Raw genomic sequence first — 24,011 nt, 5'->3', positions numbered from 1 at the left:
CTGTACATGTACGCCACATTTATCGATTTTCATGCCATTCAGATAATTCCTTTGTGGTGCGTCATTTTTTACTTTTTTAATTTTATTTCTTAGAACGTAGCCATTGCCATGTGAGCCCCACTAAAGGAAAGTTGGTCTGTTTGGTTTGGCTTGCAGGTCTGACGAGCGCGGCCTGTCCCGGAAGCACGTGATCGAGTCCGTGAAGGCGTCTCTGCAGCGGCTGCAGCTCACCTATATAGACGTCGTCATCGTGCACAAGGCCGACCCCATGTGCCCCATGGAAGGTGCGTAGCCCACCCAAGCTGCGGCTGCTACAGTAGTGAACTGCCAGGCCAAATATTGGCTGGTTACTCATTCATCCAGGCATCGCTGGTGGTTCCCATACTGCGGAAAGCTGCGAATCTCGAACCACAAGGGTTAAATTCTCGAGTTCTCGGGACCATCCGACCGCCGTGTCATCCTCAGTGAGGATGCGGATACGAGGTGCGCGTGGTCAGCACACCGCTCTCCCGATCGTTACGACGGTTTTCTGTGACCGGAGCCGTTGCTATTCGGTCGAGTAGCTCCTCAATTGGCTGAGTGCACCCCGAAAAATGGCAACAACGCATGGCGGCCCGGATGGTCACCCATCCAAATGCTGGCCACGCCCGACAGCACTTCAGTGATCCGACGGGAACCGGTGTATCCACTGCGGCAACGCCGTTGCCCTGATTTTTTTTATCCTCTTCAGTTACGATTCCAGCAGTAGTCCTACCTGTCTCATGTAGTTGTTGTTGATGTGGTCTTCAGTCCTGGGACTGGTTTGATGCAGCTGTCCATGCTACTCTATCCTGTGCAAGCCTATCATCTCCCAGTACCTACTGCAGCCTACATCCTTCTGAATCTGCTTAGTGTATTCATCTTTTCGTCTCCCTCTACGTTTTTTACCCTGCACGCTGCCCTCCAATGCTAAATTTGTGATCCCTTGATGCCTCAGAACATGCCCTACCAACCGATCCCTTCTTCTAGGCAAGTTGTGCCACAAAGTCCTCTTCTCGTCAATTTTGTTCAATACCTCCTCATTAGTTATATGGTCTACGCATCTAATCCTCAGCATTCTTCTGTAGCACCACATTTCGAAAGCTTCTATTCTCTTCTCGTCCAAACTATTTATCGTCCATGTTTCACTTCCATACATGGCTACACTCCATACAAATACTTTCAGAAACGACTTCCTGACACATCTATACTCGATGTTAACAAATTCTACTTCTTCAGAAACGCTTTCCTTGCCACTGACAGTCTACATTTTATATCCTCTCTACTTCGACAGCCATCAGTTATTTTCTTCCCCAAATAGCAAAACTCCTTTACTACTTTAAGTGTCTCATTTCCTAATCTAATTCCCTCAGCATCACCCGACTCAATTCGACTACATTCCATTGTCCTTGTTTTGCTTTTGTTTGCTCCGATCGATAGTGCTACCATATCGGCAGCATACTGGCTTGGCATTCGTCTTCACTGACGACAATTTGCGCTCCCATCGTGCACATCTTGTGAATGACTTCCTTCAGGATAGCGACATCACTCGACTAGAGTGGCCAGCATGTTCTCCACACATGAACCCTATCGAATATCCCTGGGATAGATTGAAAGGGGCTGTTGACGTGACCCACCAACCACTCTGAGGGATCTACGCCGAATCACCGTTGAGGAGTTGGACAATGTGGCCCAACAGTGCCTTCATGAACTTGTGGATAGTATGCCACGATGAATACAGGTGTGCATCAATGCAAGAGGACGTGTTACTGGGTATTAGAGGTACCGGTGTGTACAGCAATCTGGACCACCACCTCTGAAGGTCTCGCTCTGTGGTGGTACAACATGTAATGTATGATTTCATGAGCAATAAAATGGGCGGAAATTTTGTGTATGTTGATCTCTATTCCAATTTTCAGTACAGGTTCCGGAACTCTCTGAACCGAGGTGATGCAAAACTTTTTTTGATGTGTGACCAGTAGCTGGCAAGCAGCAATTGACTCACGTAGTGTGTGGTGGTCCCGTCGGTTTTTCGTTGCAAGGAGCAGCGCTTGTGCGTCAAACTTTGTGAGGAAATGGGCAACAGCAAGCTGGAAACCATTCATCCTACACATTGAATCCAGTCAGAGGTAGATGTTGTTTCTTGATGAAATTCAACAGACTCTGCACATTCGTTTTCTTCGAAATTTAATTCATCGGAGGAACTGCCGTGTGGGGAAATATCATCATCGTCTTCTTCTGAAACTGAGTCTTCAGACGCCCCTTTGGCGGTTTTTTCCCCTCTGGTTTTGGGTATTTGATTTCACTTAGCTGCTACATTTTTGTGGGCAAGAGCTTTTCTTTTCTTGTTTCTTTCGGTGATTTTCTTCCTTTTCGTTCATATAAAATCGTCGGAAGTTATATTTGTTGCTGATTGCTTTCTTTTGGATTGATTTCTCTGAGGCAGTATAGGAACAGGTGAAATCTTTTCCAGCAATTTTGATGCAGCCTCTCCATGAGGTGGCACTTGTAGTGACCCTTTTTTCTATCTATTTTTATCTATATATTGACTGGTATTGAGGGGTTTTGTTTTATCCCGGCTAGTTCTTAAATTAACCCCAGTGAGTCACTACAGGTATTGTCTTCCCAGGTCTGGTGGAAAAAACCATAAGTAAATTAAGACCAGTGTTTTCAATAGATTCTCGTTTACTTGTTTCAGTTACTAGTCTGCAGTTTATTCTTGGTGAAAATCACGTAAGCTAATTATTTATCAACCTAAATCGAAGTAAAGTTCAAAACGAATAGTCAGTTTCAAATTAAAACGTTATTTTATTTAACAATAATTATTAATAAATCAGTTCATTCACACGATCGCATTCAAAGGGGTTCTTTGAATAAGTGTCTAATCTGGAATCCCTCAATATCAGAGATACTAAACAATGTTCTGTCACTTTCGATAAAAAGATTGTTGCCGTTTAATATCCATAACTGTCACGAACTATGATTACTAGTCGCGTGAAGTAAAGTTTTTCCACTATCACAATACAAAGTCCGAATCTGTTCGAAAATCGTTAATTCAGTAAAATATTTAAATCTTCACACGAAGTGACGTTAAAGTCAGATTATTGATCACCTTCCCGTTCCTCTAATATGACAAAAGTTCTAATTCTGATCTGAAATTAATGCTTCCCAAAAAACAATCTCGTCGCGATTTATTCTTGCGCCCTGGTTTAATAAAGCTCCTATTGTTGCTTCCTAAAGCTGTACGTCCTAATTGACTTCGAACACAGTAGAGGACAGAGACTGGAGTGTCATAATTGCATTGTATGACTATTTATACTTTAGTAAACGCTATCTTTGGTGTTCCAGACCTACGTTCTGTGACTATAATATTGATTTTCTCATATATAAGAATAACAAATAATTTAACCATTTCTATCGTTTTTCCCCCCTCCCATGCTTCTAAAATTTATGATTAAAATTCTTTTCTTTTTCTATTATTTTTCTACTATAGATTTCCCTCTATTTGTCTCTTATTTGTGTTTCGTAAGTTACTACTTGTGGAGGGCCTTGGGACATTTTATGAATTTGGGCATGGGAGGTCATTTGGGAGCTATTTTCGTTTATTAAGACCGAGAGGAGGATGTAAGATGAACATCAACAAAAGCAAAACGAGGATAATGGAATGTCGTCTAATTAAATCAGGTGATGCTGAGGGAATTAGATTAGGAAATGAGACACTTAAAGTAGTAATGGAGTTTTGCTATTTGGGGAGCAAAATAACTGATGATGGACGAAGTAGAGAGGATATAAAATGTAGACTGGCAATGGCAAGGAAAGCGTTTCTGAAGAAGAGAAATTTGTTTACATGAGTATTGATTTAAGTGTCAGGAAGTCATTTCTGAAAGTATTTGTATGGAGTGTAGCCATGTATGGAAGTGAAACATGGACGATAACTAGTTTGGACAAGAAGAGAATAGAAGCTTTCGAAATGTGGTGCTACAGAAGGATACTGAAGATTAGATGGGCAGATCACGTAACTAATGAGGAGGTATTGAATAGGATTGGGGAGAAGAGAAGTTTGTGGCACGACTTGACTAGAAGAAGCGATCGGTTGGTAGGACATGTTCTGAGGCATGAAGGGATCACAAATTTAGCATTGGAGGGCAGCGTGGAGGGTAAAAATCGTAGACGGAGACCAAGAGATGAATACACTAAGCAGATTCAGAAGGATGTAGGTTGCAGTAAGTACTGGGAGATGAAGAAGCTTGGACAGGATAGAGTAGCATGGAGAGCTGCATCAAACCAGTCTCAGGACCGAAGACCACAACAACAACAACAACACCGAGAGGCGTTGTAGGTGTTACACACTGAGTTGTCATTTACACACCACCTGCCTTGATCAGCTGGTCGACGAGTAGCTAAATTTGTGCAAGGTTTTGCAGGTAGGAGTGTGTTCTCTTAACACATTTGTTCCAGACCTTGACGTTGATGGCTCGTCTGGAGTCAGATCATTAGAGACATCTGCAGTAGTTGGGAGATCAGTATTATTAATGTCTGAAACAAAGACATGTTTTGGAATTACTGCTCTATCAAGCGGGATAATTCAAGTAGCGCTAAATCCGGATACACCAATCTGGACAGTGGCAGCACGAGTCCATACTTTGAAGAGCATCTCTCCAAATTGGTGCCTTGTTATTCTTCTGTCTTTGCTTACATTACCTACAATCCATGAACGACATGCCTCTTTAAAGTAGGATTTCAGCGGTTTGAAAAATGATCGTCCTAGTGGCTGTAAGAAGTGTGACGTATGGCTAGGCAAACAAATTATCGACACTTCATTTTCAACAGCTATACGAAAAGGGTCACAATATTCTTATGAGAGGCATTACCATCTAACAGCTCCATATTTAGCAATTATATAGAACCACTCGCTCACAGAAAGATCGGTACCTAAAGACTGGAAAGTGGCTCAAGTCACACCAAGACCCAAAAAGGGAAGTAGGAGTAATCCGCTGAATTACAGGCCTATATCATTAACGTCGATTTCCAGTAGGGTTTTGCAACGTATACTGTATTCGAACATTATGAAGTACCTCGAAGAAAACGACTTATTGACACATAGTCAGCACGGATTCAATCGTTCTTGTGAATCACAACTAGCTCTTTACACTCATGAAGTAATAAGTGCTATCGACAGGGGATGTCAACTTGATTCCATATTTTTAGATATCCAGAAGGCTTTCGACACCGTTCCTCACAAGCGTCTTCTAACCGAACTGCGTGCCTACGGAGTATCGCCTCAGTTGTGCGACTGGATTCGTGATTTCCTGTCAGAAAGGTCACAGTTCGTAGTAACAGACGGAAAGTCATCTAGCAAAGCGGAAGTAATATCCGGCGTTCCCCAAGGAAGTGTTATAGGCCCTCTATTGTTGCTGATCTATGTTAACGACATAGGAGACAATCTGAGTAGCCGTCTTAGATTGTTTGCAGATGATGCTGTCATTTACCGTCTTGTAAAGTCATCAGATGATCAAAACGACTTGCAAAATGATTTCGGTATCTGTATGGTGCGGAAAGTGGCAATTGACCCTGAATAAGGAAAAGTATTACGTTATTCACATGAGTACTAAAAGAAATCCGCTAAATTTCGATTACGCGATAAGTCACACAAATCTGAAGACTGTAAATTCAGCTAAATACTTAGGGATTACGATTACAAATAACCTAAATTGCAACTATGACATAAATAATGTTGTGGGTAGAGAAAACCAAAGTCTGAGATTTATTGGCAGAATACTTGGAAGTTGCAACAGGTCTACTAAAGAGACTGCTTACACCACGCTTGTCCGCCCTTTTCTGCAGTATTACTGTGCAGTGGGGGATCCGCATCAGGTGGGACTGACGGATGACATCGAAAAAGTACAAAGAAGGGCGGCTCGTTTTGTATTATCGCGAAATAGGGGAGATAGTGTCACAGACATGATACGTGAATTGGAGTGGCAATCATTAAAACAAAGGCGTTTTTCGTTGCGACGGGATCTTCTCATTAAATTTCAATCACCAGTTTTGTCGTCCGATTGCGAAAACATTCTGTTGGCACCCGCCTACATAGGGAGAAATGATCATCACAATAAAATAAGAGAAATCAGGGCTCGCACAGAAAAATTTAAGTTCTCGTTTTTCCCGCGTGCCGTTCGAGAGTGGAACGGTAGGGAGACAGCTTGAAGGTGGTTCATTGAACCCTCTGCCAGGCACTTTATTGTGAATAGCAGAGTAATCACGTACATGTAGATGCAGAACAGAAGCAGAGCGGGGCCACGCGCCTTTATAGGAAGGAAATGGTTTTTGAACCAGTCCATCAAAATGTCACTGTTGACATAAGCGGGTTCTCTCCTCATAACAACTATTCCTGATGTTGTTTTTTATTCACTCCCTTGTAAATGCAGTAAGGCGGTAAGAAATTTCCCTCGCCGTTGCAGAATCCAATAACTGTTATTGTCTCTCCTTTTTCAGCAGAAGTAATGACATGGACATCTCTGCTTGCTATGGCGCAGCAACCTTCCCATGCTCATTGTTTAACTGTAGACCAGTTTCGTCTACGTTGTAGATACTACCTGATTCATCCAAAAGCCCATTTTCGGTCAACGTTTGTGTTAACAGATCAAAGTAAGTATTGACATCGTCTCTGTTCATGCCAATCGCCCTGGCTACAGAAAGCCCTTGAGCTTTTCTGATGCTTAAGCCCTCATTGTGTTCTAAAAATAAGAGAAAATAATCTTTCCCTGCAAGTTTCTTTTCCTTGTTGAATTTGTTTTTCAGTCCCATCTGATCAGCTAAATTGAAAGCTATTTGCCTGACGTCTGACGGTTTAGAAGCAAAGCCACATGACTGCAACTTCTTTATATGTCCAACTACTTTCCTTTCTGCATTTTCACCCAAGTATGATGATGGTCCACACCCTGCTTTGTTGAAATTGTGCGTAGCAGGTCTTCTTCTTAATGTTCGCTCTGGTATATTTTTCATTCCAGCTGCTTTCCTTTTAGCATAACCTTCTTCTTCGAGTAGTTTCACTGCCTCTACCAGATCTTCTGCAGTACATTTTCCCCTGCCTGTCGTCGTAATGCGTTTTGTCGGCATTTTTTCTTTAAAAGAGAAACGTATGGACTCCTGTTAGAATTGCAAGCATTGCGGCATCTGTCCCACAGTAATGATGCGTCATCTGTCCGTTTTCGTAGAGACAGATGCCGCACTCCCATTTTCACCAAAGATGTTATCATAAGAAGCCATTACTCGACCGACATTACCTACAATGTTTCTGCTGCACAATCTAAATACAAGTTATAAGCTACTAGGCATGCTGCTGAATCGACTTGTGCCTAATATTGATCATCAGATAATTCCGGAACAGGCGGGGTTTCGCCCTGGGAAAACTTGCACTGGACAGGTCTTGAATCTTACCCAGTTTATAGATCACGGGTACGAGAACCGTCTAATTACTGGAGCCGTACTTGTCGACCTCTCATCCGCATTAGACACTGTAAATCACAAACTGCTGCTCACTAAAATATACGCTATGACTAATGATTTCGGGCTGATACAAATATCAACTCTTCCCAGCAACAGACGGTTCATCGTAAACCTAGGAGGGAAGCGAAGCCGATGGCGTATCCAGAAAAATGGACTACCCCAAGGCAGTGTCCTCGCGGCCACTCTTTTCAACATACACTCCTGGAAATGGAAAAAAGAACACATTGACACCGGTGTGTCAGACCCACCATACTTGTTCCGGACACTGCGAGAGGGCTGTACAAGCAATGATCACACGCACGGCACAGCGGACACACCAGGAACCGCGGTGTTGGCCGTCGAATGGCGCTAGCTGCGCAGCATTTGTGCACCGCCGCCGTCAGTGTCAGCCAGTTTGCCGTGGCATACGGAGCTCCATCGCAGTCTTTAACACTGGTAGCATGCCGCGACAGCGTGGACGTGAACCGTATGTGCAGTTGACGGACTTTGAGCGAGGGCGTATAGTGGGCATGCGGGAGGCCGGGTGGACGTACCGCCGAATTGCTCAACACGTGGGGCGTGAGGTCTCCACAGTACATCGATGTTGTCGCCAGTGGTCGGCGGAAGGTGCACGTGCCCGTCGACCTGGGACCGGACCGCAGCGACGCACGGATGCACGCCAAGACCGTAGGATCCTACGCAGTGCCGTAGGGGACCGCACCGCCACTTCCCAGCAAATTAGGGACACTGTTGCTCCTGGGGTATCGGCGAGGACCATTCGCAACCGTCTCCGTGAAGCTGGGCTACGGTCCCGCACACCGTTAGGCCGTCTTCCGCTCACGCCCCAACATCGTGCAGCCCGCCTCCAGTGGTGTCGCGACAGGCGTGAATGGAGGGACGAATGGAGACGTGTCGTCTTCAGCGATGAGAGTCGCTTCTGCCTCGGTGCCAATGATGGACGTATGCGTGTTTGGCGCCGTGCAGGTGAGCGCCACAATCAGGACTGCATACGACCGAGGCACACAGGGCCAACACCCGGCATCGTGGTGTGGGGAGCGATCTCCTACACTGGCCGTACACCACTGGTGATCGTCGAGGGGACACTGAATAGTGCACGGTACATCCAAACCGTCATCGAACCCATCGTTGTACCATTCCTAGACCGGCAAGGGAACTTGCTGTTCCAACAGGACAATGCACGTCCGCATGTATCCCGTGCCACCCAACGTGCTCTAGAAGGTGTAAGTCGACTACCCTGGCCAGCAAGATCTCCGGATCTGTCCCCCATTGAGCATGTTTGGGACTGGATGAAGCGTCGTCTCACGCGGTCTGCACGTCCAGCACGAACGCTGGTCCAACTGAGGCGCCAGGTGGAAATGGCATGGCAAGCCGTTCCACAGGACTACATCCAGCATCTCTACGATCGTCTCCATAGGAGAATAGCAGCCTGCATTGCTGCGAAAGGTGGATATACACTGTACTAGTGCCGACATTGTGCATGCTCTGTTGCCTGTGTCTATGTGCCTGTGGTTCTGTCAGTGTGATCATGTGATGTATCTGACCCCAGGAATGTGTCAATAAAGTTTCCCCTTCCTGGGACAATGAATTCACGGTGTTCTTATTTCAATTTCCAGGAGTGTATATGTGAATGATCAACCAGTTGCACCAGGGACTAGGAGCTTTGCTTACGCGGATGATCTTGCAATAGCCGTGCAGGGTCGGAACTTTAACGACATAGAAATTAGCCTTACGAATGCCCTCAACGGTCTAACGCCATACTACGAAGCCAACTGCCTACGCCCGAATGCAGCAAAAACATTATCCTGCCTATTCCATCTTCGAAACCGAGACGCCAAACATACCCTAAACATCACGTGGAACAACCAACGGATTGCGTTCAGCAGAACTCCTTGTTATTTAGGCGTCACCCTTGATCGCACACTTACTTACAGACATCATGTAGACAAGGTCAGGGGCAAACTATCAACACGAAACAACCTGCTGAGTAAGCTCACCTCCACAAAATGGGGTGCCGACCCACATAATTTAGGTACGTCGGCTCTTGCACTCTGCTACTCGGTTGCCGAATACGCTGCCCCAGTTTGGGAAAGATCAGCGCATGCGAAACGAGTGGATCCTCTGCTGAACGATGCCTGTCGCGTAATCACGGGATGCCTAAGACCCACCCCGGTTAGCCAACTTTATTTGCTTAGTGGCATAGCTCCACCCAACATCAGACGAGCGCCTCAAGCAGCTGCGCGACCAGCGCCATCCTCTCTTCGGACAAAACCCTCCACACACACACGTCTAAAATCGAGACGGAGTTTCCTCACCTCAGTTCAACCGATCGAAACCTCAAAACAAAAAGCCAGACTGTCAAAATGGAAAGCAACACTGCCTACGGGAGACCAGGCACCTCTAACTCACCCAACGAACAATTGGCCTCTGTAAATGAACTAAAATGGCCATTATGGAGAACCCTCAACCGCCTACGAACTGGGGTGGGCAGATGCAACGTAAACACGTGTAAATGGGGACACCGAGACGGAACGGACACGTGCCAGTGCGGACAGACCCAAACAATGGACCACCTCCTGGAATGCAGCAACATGGGGGAAGTGTGCAGGAAAGAAGATCTGGCAAACGCTATGGCAGTGGCAGTTAAATGCGCTGAATTTTGGCGGGACGTGATATGATATACACTCCTGGAAATTGAAATAAGAACACCGTGAATTCATTGTCCCAGGAAGGGGAAACTTTATTGACACATTCCTGGGGTCAGATACATCACATTATCACACCGACAGAACCACAGGCACATAGACACAGGCAACAGAGCATGCACAATGTCGGCACTAGTACAGTGTATATCCACCTTTCGCAGCAATGCAGGCTGCTATTCTCCCATGGAGACGATCGTAGAGATGCTGGATGTAGTCCTGTGGAACGGCTTGCCATGCCATTTCCACCTGGCGCCTCAGTTGGACCAGCGTTCGTGCTGGACGTGCAGACCGCGTGAGACGACGCTTCATCCAGTCCCAAACACGCTCAATGGGGGACAGATCCGGAGATCTTGCTGGCCAGGGTAGTCGACTTACACCTTCTAGAGCACGTTGGGTGGCACGGGATACATGCGGACGTGCATTGTCCTGTTGGAACAGCAAGTTCCCTTGCCGGTCTAGGAATGGTAGAACTATGGGTTCGATGACGGTTTGGATGTACCGTGCACTATTCAGTGTCCCCTCGACGATCACCAGTGGTGTACGGCCAGTGTAGGAGATCGCTCCCCACACCGTGATGCCGGGTGTTGGCCCTGTGTGCCTCGGTCGTATGCAGTCCTGATTGTGGCGCTCCCCTGCACGGCGCCAAACACGCATACGACCATCATTGGCACCAAGGCAGAAGCGACTCTCATCGCTGAAGACGACACGTCTCCATTCGTCCCTCCATTCACGCCTGTCGCGACACCACTGGAGGCGGGCTGCACGATGTTGGGGCGTGAGCGGAAGACGGCCTAACGGTGTGCGGGACCGTAGCCCAGCTTCATGGAGACGGTTGCGAATGGTCCTCGCCGATACCCCAGGAGCAACAGTGTCCCTAATTTGCTGGGAAGTGGCGGTGCGGTCCCCTACGGCACTGCGTAGGATCCTACGGTCTTGGCGTGCATCCGTGCGTCGCTGCGGTCCGGTCCCAGGTCGACGGGCACGTGCACCTTCCGCCGACCACTGGCGACAACATCGATGTACTGTGGAGACCTCACGCCCCACGTGTTGAGCAATTCGGCGGTACGTCCACCCGGCCTCCCGCATGCCCACTATACGCCCTCGCTCAAAGTCCGTCAACTGCACATACGGTTCACGTCCACGCTGTCGCGGCATGCTACCAGTGTTAAAGACTGCGATGGAGCTCCGTATGCCACGGCAAACTGGCTGACACTGACGGCGGCGGTGCACAAATGCTGCGCAGCTAGCGCCATTCGACGGCCAACACTGCGGTTCCTGGTGTGTCCGCTGTGCCGTGCGTGTGATCATTGCTTGTACAGCCCTCTCGCAGTGTCCGGAGCAAGTATGGTGGGTCTGACACACCGGTGTCAATGTGTTCTTTTTTCCATTTCCAGGAGTGTATATACTATGTTTGTCTTTATATTGTAATGTGACTCCCCATTTTGGGTTTGTTTTACTTATACATATGTGTATTGTATTTGTATTTGTGTGTACATGTAATAATTGGGTTGTCTACGGCTCGGACACGATTAAATAAATAAAATAAGCTACTAGGCGCGTATCTACTAGTACATACTATTAAAAAGCAATCGTCTAAAATTTCCTTGACTTACTTGGTCTCGAAATGCTATTTTCTTAAATTTCTCCTATATTTTACGCTCCTGAAGTACAAAAACTTGGGAGTAACCCTCACCAGCGGTTACAACAACAATGAGCGTCTCGCGAACAACAGTGTCTGCTGACTGATTTTTTGGAAGTGCGGCGTCTGTCTTCCCGCGTCATCTGTCCCGCTTTTTACCTTATGGGGCAAACCATTGGGTTCTGGACCTATGATTATTCAGATCAAAAATGGCTCTGAGCACTATGCGACTTAACTTCTGAGGTCATCAGTCGCCTAGAACTTAGAACTAATTAAACCTAACTAACCTAAGGACACCACACACATCCATGCCCGAGGCAGGATTCGAACCTGCGACCGTAGCGGTCGCTCGGCTCCAGACTGTTGCGCCTAGAACCGCACGACCACTTCGGCCGGCGATTATTCAGATCATTTACATTACTGGCCATTAAAATTGCTACACCAAGAAGAAATGCAGATGATAAACGGGTATTCATTGGAAAAATATATTATACTGGAACTGACATGTGATTACATTTTCACGCAATTTGGGTGCATAGATCCTGAAAAATCAGTACCCAGAACAACCACCTCTAGCAGTAATAACGGCCTTGACACGCCTCGGCATTGAGTGAAACACAGCTCGGATGGCGTGTACAGGTACAGCTGCCCATGCAGCTTCAACACGATACCAAAGTTCATCAGGAGTAGTGACTGGCGTATTGTGACGAGCCAGTTGCTCGGCCACCATTCACCAAACGTCTTCAGTTGGTGAGAGGTCGGGAGAATGTGCTGGCCAGGGCAGCACTCGAACATTTTCTGTATCCAGAAAGGCCCGTACAGGACCTGCAACATGCGGTCGTGCATTATCCTGCTGAAATGTAGGGTTTCACAGGGATCGATTAAAGGGTAGAGCCGCGGGTCGTAACACATTTGAAATGTAATGTCCACTGTTCAAAGTGCCGTCAATGTGAACAAGAGGTGACCGAGACGTGTAACCAATGGCACCCAATACCATCACGCCTGGTGATACGCCACTACGGCGATGACGAATACACGCTTCCAATGTGCGTTCACAGGTATGTTGCCAAACACGGATGCGACCATCGTGATGCAGTAAACAGAACCCGGATTCATCCGAAAGAGTGACGTTTTGCCATTCGTGCACCGAGGTTCGTCGTCAAGTACACCATCGCAGGCGCTCCTGTCTGTGATGCAGCGTCAAGGGTAACCGCAGCCGTGGTTTCCGAGCCGATAGTCCGTGCTGCTGCAAACGTCGCCGAAGTGTTCGTGCAGATGGTTGTCGTCTTACAAACGTCCCCATCTGTTGACTCTGGGATCGAGACGTGGCAGCACGATCCGTTACAGCCGTGCGGATAAGATGCCTGTCATCTCGACTGCTAGTGATACGAGGCCGTTGGGATCCAGCACGGCGTTCCGTATTATCCTCCTGCACCCACCGATTCCATATTCTGCTAACAGTCATTGGATCTCGACCAACGCGAGCAGCAATGTCGCGATACGATAAACCGCAATCGCGTTAGGCTACAATCCGACCTTTATCAAAGTCGGAAACATGATAGTACGTATTTGTTCTCCTCACACGAGGCATCATAACAACGTTTCACCAGGCAACGCCGGTCAACTGCTGTTTGTGTGTGAGAAATTGGTTGGAAACTCTCCTCTTGTCAGCACGTTGTAGGTGTCGCCACCGGCGCCAACGTTGTGTGAATGCTCTGAAAAGCTAATCATTTCCATATCACAGCATCTTCTTCCTCTCGGTTAAATTTCGCGTCTGTAGCACGTCATCTTCGTGGTGTAGCAATTTTAATGGCCAGTAGTGTACTTGTCTCATTGTCCTCTACGTGCCGCGTTCGTTTGTACCTCCAGACCCCCACAGAAATCTATACCGAGGCCGTTGAAACTTTGCGTTTGACGTACGCTTTCAGGTTGGCAGCATAACAGTTTAACAAATGAAGACTGAGAAGCGCAAGACGCCATGCGTGCAACGCGAACCAATCCCAGTTCAGTAATCTCTTCCGGTCGTGACGTCAAAGCTCGCGTGTTGCCGGTTTCGTTTTGTATGTACACAAATAACTTGCGTTGTAGTTGGTTTCTTCCGTGTGTTTGTGTTGTTCTGTGCTTCAGAAAATGCCACGGAAAAAGAGTTCGTTCGCTTAGTGACAATCCCTTGCGGCGAGGTGTGCCATTAAAGAGCCATGCACTGGACTTATTACGGGGAACTTGTGCGTTTTACGAGCAGGAGAAAGAATGCGTAAGTATTCATGTAGAGCCCTCAGTTCCTTCCGATAAAGTAGTGAACCGCACATCAAAAGGTCTAAGACTTAGAGCAAGAATAGTAGTAAGGGAGCATTAATGCAAAAGTTGAGAGATATAGATGTGTGCCGTAATGGTTCTGGATCGGATAATACACTACCGGCCATTAAAATTGCTACACCACGAAGATGACGGGCTACAGACGCGAAATTTAACCGACAGCATCAAGATGCTGTGTTATCAAATGATTAGCTTTTCAGAGTATTCACACAAGGTTTGGCGCTAGTGACGACACCTACAACGTGCTGAGACGAGGGAAGTTTCCAACCGGTTTCTCATACACAAACAGCAGTTGACCGGCGTTGCCTGGTGAAACGTTGTTGTGATGCCTCGTGTAAGGAGGAGAAATGCGTACCATCACGTTTCCGGCTTTGATAAAGGTCAGATTGTAGCCTATTGCGATTGGGGTTTATCGTATCGCGACATTGCTGCTCGCGTTGGTCGAGATACAATGACTGTTAGCAGAATATGGAATCGGTGGGTTCAGGAGGGTAATACGGACGCCGTGCTGGATCCCAACGGCCTCGTACCACTAGCAGTCGAGATTACAGCCATCTTATCCGCATGGCTGCAACGGATCGTTCAGCCACGTCTCGATCCCTGAGTCAACAGATGGGGACGTTTGCAAGACAACAACCATCTGCACGAACAGTTCGACGACGGCATCCGTGTTTGGCGGCATCGCGGTGAACGCACATTGGAAGCGTGTATTCGTCATCGCCATACTGGCGTATCACCCGTCGCGATGTCATGGGGTGCCATTGGTTACACGTCTCGGTCACCTCTTCATCGTATTGACGGCACTTTGAAGAGTGGACGTTACATTTCAGATGTGTTACGACCCGTGGCTCTATCCTTCATTCGATCCCTGCGAAACCCTACATTTCAGCAGGATAATGCACAACCGCATGTTGCAGGTCCTGTACGGGCCGTTCTGGACACATAAAATGTTCGACTGCTGCCCTGGCCGGCACATTCTCCAGATCTCTCACCAACTGAAGACGTTTGGTCAATGGTGGCCGAGCAACTGGCTCGTCACAATACACCAGTCACTTATCTTGACGAAGTGTGGTGTCGTGTTGAAGCTGCATGGGCAGCTGTACCTGTACACGCCATCCGAGCTCTGTTTGACTCAATGCCCAGGCGTATCGAGGCCGTTATTATGGCCAGAGGTGGTTGTTCTGGGTACTGTTTTCTCAGGATCTATGCACCCAAATTGCGTGAACAGGTAATCACATGTCAATTCTAGTGTAATATATTTGTCCTATGTATACCTGTTTATCATCTGCATTTCTTCTTGGTGCAGCAATTTTAATTGCCAGTAGCGTATATTTTTAGGGGCTCTTAGAAAGAAAAAAAGAGCAGCCACACCCGTCACAGACTGAGATTCTTTGCAGACTGGTGCATTTCGCAGGCGTGTTTGTGTTTACCACAGCAGCAAAGAGTATCCTAGTGTCGTTAACAGAAAGAGAACTTTTCAAGGGTGGGAAAACTTCACTGAAGATCGTGCCGAAAAATATGGGTTTTTCGGTATAAAGCGATAGGCGGACGGGAAGGCCTGTTAGAAAAGGTGGATATTGTAACGGCTCGAATATTATTGTTGAACAGAATTCAGAGCAAGGGCATTCATTCCGTAATATGACTAGACGAAACGTGGGTTAATGCCGGAGAAACTATCAGTAAATGCTGGACGGATGACACTCCAAGCCGGCCGTGTTGGCCGAGTGGTTCTAGGCGCTACAGTCTGGAACCGCGCGACCGCTACGGTCGCAGGTTCGAATCCTGCCTCGGGCGTGGATGTGTGTTATGTGCTTATTTAGTTAGGTTTAAGTAGGCCTAGCTCTAAGTTCTAGGGGACTGATGCCCTCAGATGTTAAGTCCCATGGTGCTCAGAGCTACAGGGTGTATAAAAAATGACCGGTATATTTGAAACGGCAATAAAAACTAAACGAGCAGCGATAGAAATACACTGTTTGTTGCAATATGCTTGGGACAACAGTACATTTTCAGGCGGACAAACTTTCGAAATTACAGTAGTTACAATTTTCAACAACAGATGGCGCTGCAAGTGATGTGAAAGATATAGAAGACAACGCAGTCTGTGGGTGCGCCATTCTGTACGTCGTCTTTCTGTTGTAAGCGTGTGCTGTTCACAACGTGCAAGTGTGCTGTAGACAACATGGTTTATTCCTTAGAACAGAGGATTTTTCTGTTGTTGGAATTCCACCGCCTAGAACACAGTGTTGTTGCAACAAGACGAAGTTTCAATGGAGGTTTAATGTAACCAAAGGACCGAAAAGCGATACAATAAAGGATCTTGTTTGAAAAATTTCAACAGACTGGGAACGTGACGGATGAACGTGCCGGAAAGGTAGGGCGACCGCGTACGGCAACCACAGAGGGCAACGCGCAGCTAGTGCAGCAGGTGATCCGACAGCGGCCTCGGGTTTCCGTTCGCCGTGTTGCAGCTGCGGTCCAAATGACGCCAACGTCCACGTATCGTCTCATGCGCCAGAGTTTACACCTCTATCCCTACAAAATTCAAACGCGGCAACCCCTCAGCGCCGCTACCATTGCTGCACGAGAGACATTCGCTAACGATATAGTGCACAGGATTGATGACGGCGATATGCATGTGGGCAGCATTTGGTTTACTGACGAAGCTTATTTTTACCTGGACGGCTTCGTCAATAAACAGAACTGGCGCATATGGGGAACCGAAAAGCCCCATGTTGCAGTCCCATCGTCCCTGCTTCCTCAAAAAGTACTGGTCTGGGCCGCCATTTCTTCCAAAGGAATCATTGGCCCATTTTTCAGATCCGAAACGATTACTGCATCACACTATCTGGACATTCTTCGTGAATTTGTGGCGGTACAAACTGCCTTAGACGACACTGCGAACACCTCGTGGTTTATGCAAGATGGTGCCCGGCCACATCGCACGGCCGACGTCTTTAATTTCCTGAATGAGTATTTCGATGACCGTGTGATTGCTTTGGGCTATCCGAAACATACAGGAGGCGGCGTGGATTGGCCTCCCTATTCGCCAGACATGAACCCCTGTGACTTCTTTCTGTGGGGACACTTGAAAGACCAGGTGTACCGCCAGAATCCAGAAACAATTGAACAGCTGAAGCAGTACATCTCATCTGCATGTGAAGCCATTCCGCCAGACACGTTGTCAAAGGTTTCGGGTAATTTCATTCAGAGACTACGCCATATTATTGCTACGCATGGTGGATATGTGGAAAATATCGTACTATAGAGTTTCCCAGACCGCAGCGCCATCTGTTGTTGAAAATTGTAACTACTGTAATTTCGAAAGTTTGTCTGCCTGAAAATGTACTGTTGTCCCAAGCATATTGCAACAAACGGTGTATTTCTATCGCTGCTCGTTTAGTTTTTATTGCCGTTTCAAATATACCGGTCATTTTTGAAACACCCTGTATTTGAACCATTTGGCACTCCAAACAGTAGTGATCATCAGGCGGCAGGAAGAGAAGCAAGACAATGTAGTGTCCGTGCAGGTTCTTCCATTGGTTTTGCTTCCGATGCACTTGCGGTTTTTCTGTCGGAAAAGACAGGTGATTACCATGAAGACATGGAGCACACACGATTTGTTGAGTGGCTGAGGAACGTTCTAAAACAGCTTTCTGTCCCTACAACAATTGTAATGGACGATGCTCCACACCATTTAGTGGTACTGAACCAAGTCCCAACAACAGACCACCGCAAAGAAGCAATGGTGCAGTCGTTACAGGCACGAAATATTTCTGCGGATATGAGCATGACGAAGCTTTTGTTATATTCGCTTGTTAAAGAAAATAAACCTGCGATGGCTACTTATGTAGTAGACGAAATCGCCGTCGAGCAGCATCGTACTGTAATAAGGCTGCCACAATATCACTGTCCCTTCAAAACACCCAGTTGGTATGGAATGATGTGAAGACATACATAAGGGACAATAGTAACAGAGACGGAAAGCTCTTGCGACTGTGGATGCGGCGCCGTGGAGGAAAAAGCTCTAGCACGTTGAAAAACTTATTCGAGCAGCACAGACAGTGGCAGGTGTCGTTGGTGGCCATCAACAGCAAATGATTTGTCTTGGTGATGATGATGATGGACATGGTTTCGGCGCTGATTCCGACAACAGTGACGATGGGGATCTGCATGGAATTGTGCCATTGTCGCCGTAAATGGTGAGTCAAAAGCTACGGATATCGGTTGTTCATTCCATCACTGTCATAATAAAACCTACAGCGGGAAGTACTACATCGGTTATTATTTATTTTGTAAGCTGTGTACCATGTTGTTGTTGTTGTTGTTGTGGTCTTCAGTCCAGAGACTGGTTGGATGCAGCTCTCCATGCTACCCTATCCTGTGCAAGCTTCTTCATCTCCCAGTACCTACTGCAGCCTACATCCTTCTGAATCTGTTTAGTGTATTTATCTCTTGGTCTCCCTCTACGGTCTTTACCCTCCACGCTGCCCTCCAATACAAAATTTGTGATCCCTTGATGCCCCAGAAGATGTCCTACTAGGCAGTCCCTTCTTTTTGTCAAGTTGTGCCCCAAACTCCTCCCCAATTCTATTCAATACTTCATCATTACTTATGTGATCTACCCATCTAATCTTCAGCATTCTTCTGTAGCACCACATTTCGATAGCTTCTATTCTCTTCTTGTCCAAACTATTTATCGTCCATGCTTCACTTCCACACATGGCTACACTCCATACAAATACTTTCAGAAACGACTTCCTGACACTTAAATCTATACTCAATGTTAACAAATTTCTCTTCTTCAGAAACGCTTTCCTTGCCATTGCCAGTCTACATTTTATATCTTCTCTACTTCGACCGTCATCAGTTATTTTGCTCCCCAAATATAAAAACTACTTTACTTTGTTAAGTGTCTCATTTTCTAATCTAATTCCCTCAGCTTCAACCTACTTACTTCGACTACATTCCATTATCCTCGTTTTGCTTTTGTTGATGTTCATCTTATATCCTCATTTCAAGACACTGTTCATTCCGTTCAACTGCTCTTCCAAGTCCTTTGCTGCCTCTGATAGAATTACATTCCCCTTTGATGCCCCTCGACTCTTATAACTGCCATCTGGTTTCTGTACAAATTGTAGATAGCCTTTCGGTCCCTGTATTTTACCTCTGCCACCTTTAGAATTTGAAAGAGTGTGTTCCAGTCAACATTGTCAAAAGCTTTCTCTAAGTCTACAAATGCTAGAAACGTAGGTTTCCCTTTCCTTTATCTTTCTTCTAAGATAAGTTGTAAGGCCAGTATTGCCTGACGTGTTCCAATATTTCTACGGTATCCAAACTGATCTGCCCCGAGGTCGGCGTCTACCAGTTTTTCCATTCGTCTGTAAAGAATTCGTGTTAGTATTTTGCAGCCGTGACTTATTAAGCTGATAGTTCCTTTAATTTTCGCATCTGTCAACACCTGCTTTCTTTGGGATTGGAATTATTATATTCTTCTTGAAGTCTGAGGGTATTTCGCCTGTCTCATACATCTTGCTCACCAGATGGTAGAGTTTTGTCAGTACTGGCTCTCCCAAGGCTGTCAGTAGTTCTAATGGAATGTTGTCTACTCCCAGGGCCTTGTTTCGACTCAGGTCGTTCGGTGCTCTGTCAAACTCTTCACGCAGTATCGTTTCTGCCACTTCATCTACATCGTCTTTCATTTCCATAATATCGTCCTCAAGTACATCGCCCTTGTACAGATCCTCTATATACTCCTTCCACCTTTCTGCTTTCCCTTCTTTGCTTTAGAACTGGGTTTCCATCTGACCTCTTGATATTCATACAAGTGGTTCTCTTTTCTCCAAAGGTCTCTTTAATTTCCCTGTAGGCAGTATATATCTTACCCCTAGTGAGATAAGCCTCTACATCCTTACATTTGTCCTCTAGCCATCCCTGCTTAGCCATTTTGCACTTCCTGTCGGTCTCATTTTTGAGACGTTTGTATTCCTTTTTGCCTGCATCATTTACTGCATTTTTATATTTTCTCCTGTCATCAATTAAATTAAATATTTCTTCTGTTACCCAAGGATTTCTACGAGCCCTCGTCTTTTTACCTATTTGATCATCTGCTGCCTTCACTACTTCATCCCTCAAAGCTACCCATTCCTCTTCTACTGTATTTCTTTCCCCCATTCCTGTCAATTGTTCCCTTATGCCCTCCCTGAAACTCTGTACAACCTCTGGTTTAGTCAGTTTATCCGGGTCCCATCTCCTTAAATTCCCACCTTTTTGCAGTTTCTTCAGTTTTAATCTGCAGTTCATAACCAGTAGATTGTAGTCAGAGTCCACATCTGCCCCTGGAAATGTCTTACAATTTAAAACCTGGTTCCTAAATCTCTGTCCTACCATTATATAATCTATCTGATACCTGGTAGTATCTCCAGGATTCTTCCATGTGTTCTTGAACCAAGTGTTAGCTATGATTAAGTTATGCTCCGTGCAAAACTCTACCAGGCGGCTTCCTCTTTCATTTCTTAGCTTCAATCCATATTCACCCACTATGTTTCCTTCTCTCCCTTTTCCTACTGTCGAATTCCAGTCACCCATTACCATACTGTTTTCCTGTATTTCTTTGCTCTCTTATCGAAAGTGCGTGCTTTGTTATACTTATATCTACAGTATTATGCGGTTGTTTTTTTATTGTGGTAGCAACTCAGAAACGAATTTTTATACTGAGTAGCTTACGTTTACGAGTTGGAACGGAAATCTGTATCACCTGCTATGTGTGCTGAGGCTTTTGTTGCGACATCGCTAGTGCAGTGTAGCCAACCTAACTCGATGTCGATCTGTTGTAGAATTTTAGAACATGTTTTTTGCTCGCGTATCATGTCGTTTTTGGAAACCCAGAATCTACTATGTAGGAATCAACATGGATTCCGGAAACAGCGATCGCGTGAGAGCCAACTCGCGTTATTTGTTCATGAGACCCAGAAAATATTAGATACAGGCTCCCAGGTAGATGCCATTTTCCTTGACTTCCGGAAGGCGTTCGATACAGTTCCGCACTGTCGCCTGATAAACAAAGTAGGAGCCTACGGAATATCAGACCAGCTGTGTGGCTGGATTGAAGAGTTTTTAGCAAACAGAACACAGCATGTTGTTATCAACGGAGAGACGTCTACAGACGTTAAAGTAACCTCTGCCGTGCCACAGGGGAGTGTTATGGGACCATTGCTTTTCACAATACATATATAAATGACCTAGTAGATAGTGTCGGAAGTTCCATGCGGCTTTTCGCGGATGATGCTGTAGTATACAGAGAAGTTGCAGCATTAGAAAATTGTAGCGAAATGCAGGAAGATCTGCAGCGGATAGGCACTTGGTGCAGGGAGTGGCAACTGACCCTTAACATAGACAAATGTAACGTATTGCGAATACATAGAAAGAAGGATCCTTTATTGTATGATTATATGATAGCGGGACAAACACTGGTAGCAGTTACTTCTGTAAAATATCTGGGAGTATGCGTGCGGAACGATTTGAAGTGGAATGATCATATAAAATTAATTGTTGGTAAGGCGGGTACCAGGTTGAGATTCATTGGGAGAGTCCTTAGAAAATGTAGTGCATCAACAAAGGAGGTGGCTTACAAAACACTCGTTCGACCTATACTTGAGTATTGCTCATCAGTGTGGGATCCGTACCAGATCGGGTTGACGGAGGAGATAGAGAAGATCCAAAGAAGAGCGGCGCGTTTCGTTACAGGGTTATTTGGTAACCGTGATAGCGTTACGGAGATGTTTAACAAACTCAAGTGGCAGACTCTGCAAGAGAGGCGCTCTGCATCGCGGTGTAGCTTGCTCGCCAGGTTTCGAGAGGGTGCGTTTCTGGATGAGGTATCGAATATATTGCTTCCCCCTACTTATACCCCCCGAGGAGATCACGAATGTAAAATTAGAGAGATTCGAGCGCGCACGGAGGCTTTCCGGCTGTCGTTCTTCCCGCGAACCATACGCGACTGGAACAGGAAAGGGAGGTAATGACAGTGGCACGTAAAGTGCCCTCCGCCACACACCGTTGGGTGGCTTGCGGAGTATGAATGTAGATGTAGATGTAGATGTAGACATGAGGCGAACTCGCAAGTGCAATGTTTCACCGGCTCAGGTAAACTGGAGAGGGTCCCAAACAGCTGTGTCTGCTTGCGTGTTCCAGAGGTGGTGCGCGCCATGAACCACGTGATCAGCCAGGGCTGGGCCATGTACTGGGGCACGGCGCGCTGGACGCCCGTAGAGGTTATGGAGGCCTACACCAACTGCCGGCAGTTCAACTGCGTCACGCCCATCTGCGAGCAGGCCGAGTACCACATGTTCTGCCGCGACAAGACCGAGCTCTACATGCCCGAGCTCTACAACAAGATAGGTGAGTGCGCTGGGCTGCGGTGTGCCAGACAGGTGGTTGGTCGGTTCATTTGGGGGAGGGGACCAAATGGCGATGTCAGCAGTCCCATCGCATAAGGGAAGTCAGCTGTGCCCTTTCAAAGGAACCATCCTGCCATCAGCCTGAAGCCACTTAGGGAACTCATGGGAAACCTGAACCAGGATGGCCGAACACAGGTTCGGACTCCCGTCCTCGCAAATGCGAGTCCAGTGTGCTAATTCCAGAGAGAGATGGACATTACATTTTGCATGGCTTGGGAAAACTGGCCAGATATGGCTGGTGCTACTTCAGCTAATAACACATACCAAACGCTCGCTTGACTCACATAACGGTCGTTAGAGTAGTGATGAAATCCAGTCACCACCACGCGAATGCGTTCAGCCAAGACACTCTCCCAGTTTCAATGTGTGGTGTCGCCGCCAGACACCACACTTGCTAGGTGGTAGCCTTTAAATCGGCCGCGGTCCGTTAGTATACGTCGGACCCGCGTGTCGCCACTGTCAGTGATTGCAGACCGAGCGCCGCCACACGGCAGGTCTAGAGAGACGTCCTAGCACTCGCCCCAGTGGTACAGCCGACTTTGCTAGGAAAGGTTCACTGACAAATACGCTCTCATTTGCCGAGACGATAGTTAGCATAGCCTTCAGCTACGTCATTTGCTACGACCTAGCAAGGCGCCATTACCAGTTTATATGGAGATTGTAAAACATGTACCGTCAAGAGCGATGTACACCAATTATGGATTAAAGTTAAGTGTTCCAGCAGCAACGTACCTTATTGGCTATATTAATTACATTGTCCTGTTCCAGACCTCACGCCAGTTTGCGTGTTTAAACGCGTGCCTTTCGGCTTCCTCCAAACTCCGTGAATTGGCTCCGGCCAATTCACAACACAATGAGTCATGACTGGCCAAAAGCTATTCGAGTGTTGACCAATTGATGGCCACAACTAGTCTCGGCTCCTCATTACAGTTTCTTCTGCCAATTCCAAAGCTATTAATAATCTTGCCAGAATGAGATTTTCACTCTGCAGCGGAGTGTGCGCTGATATGAAACTCCCTGGCAGATTAAAACTGTGTGCCGGACCGAGACTCGAACTCGGGACCTCTGATTTTCGCGGGCAAGTGCTCTACCAACTGAGCCACCCAAGCACGACTCACGCCCCGTCCGCACAGCTTTACTTCTGCCAGTACCTCGTCTCCTACCTTCCAAACATTACAGAAGCTCTCCTGCGACCCTTGCAGAACTAGCACTCCTGAAAGAAAGGATATTGCGGAGACGTGGCTTAGCCACAGCCGGGGGGATGTTTCCAGAATGAGATTTGCACTCTGCAGCGGAGTGTGCGCTGATATGAAACTTCCTGGCAGATTAAAACTGTGTGCCGGACCGAGTCTCGAACTCGGGACCCTTGCG

General features: G+C 46.7%; 1 protein-coding gene across 1 annotated transcript in view; it reads left to right on the top strand.

Annotated features, from left to right (window-relative positions):
* The window catches only part of LOC126212760 (voltage-gated potassium channel subunit beta-2), a 117,355-nt gene that overhangs the window by 46,209 nt on the left and 47,135 nt on the right, over window positions 1-24,011 (top strand). Inside the window, exons 4-5 of the mRNA XM_049940167.1 lie at window positions 157-284; window positions 22,375-22,581. Coding sequence (XP_049796124.1) covers window positions 157-284; window positions 22,375-22,581 — 335 coding nt within the window. The remainder of the gene's footprint in view (window positions 1-156; window positions 285-22,374; window positions 22,582-24,011) is intronic.

The sequence above is a fragment of the Schistocerca nitens genome, chromosome 11 (assembly GCF_023898315.1).
Source record: "Schistocerca nitens isolate TAMUIC-IGC-003100 chromosome 11, iqSchNite1.1, whole genome shotgun sequence".
Taxonomy (NCBI): domain Eukaryota; kingdom Metazoa; phylum Arthropoda; class Insecta; order Orthoptera; family Acrididae; genus Schistocerca; species Schistocerca nitens.
This window is presented reverse-complemented; position numbering and strand designations above follow the sequence as displayed.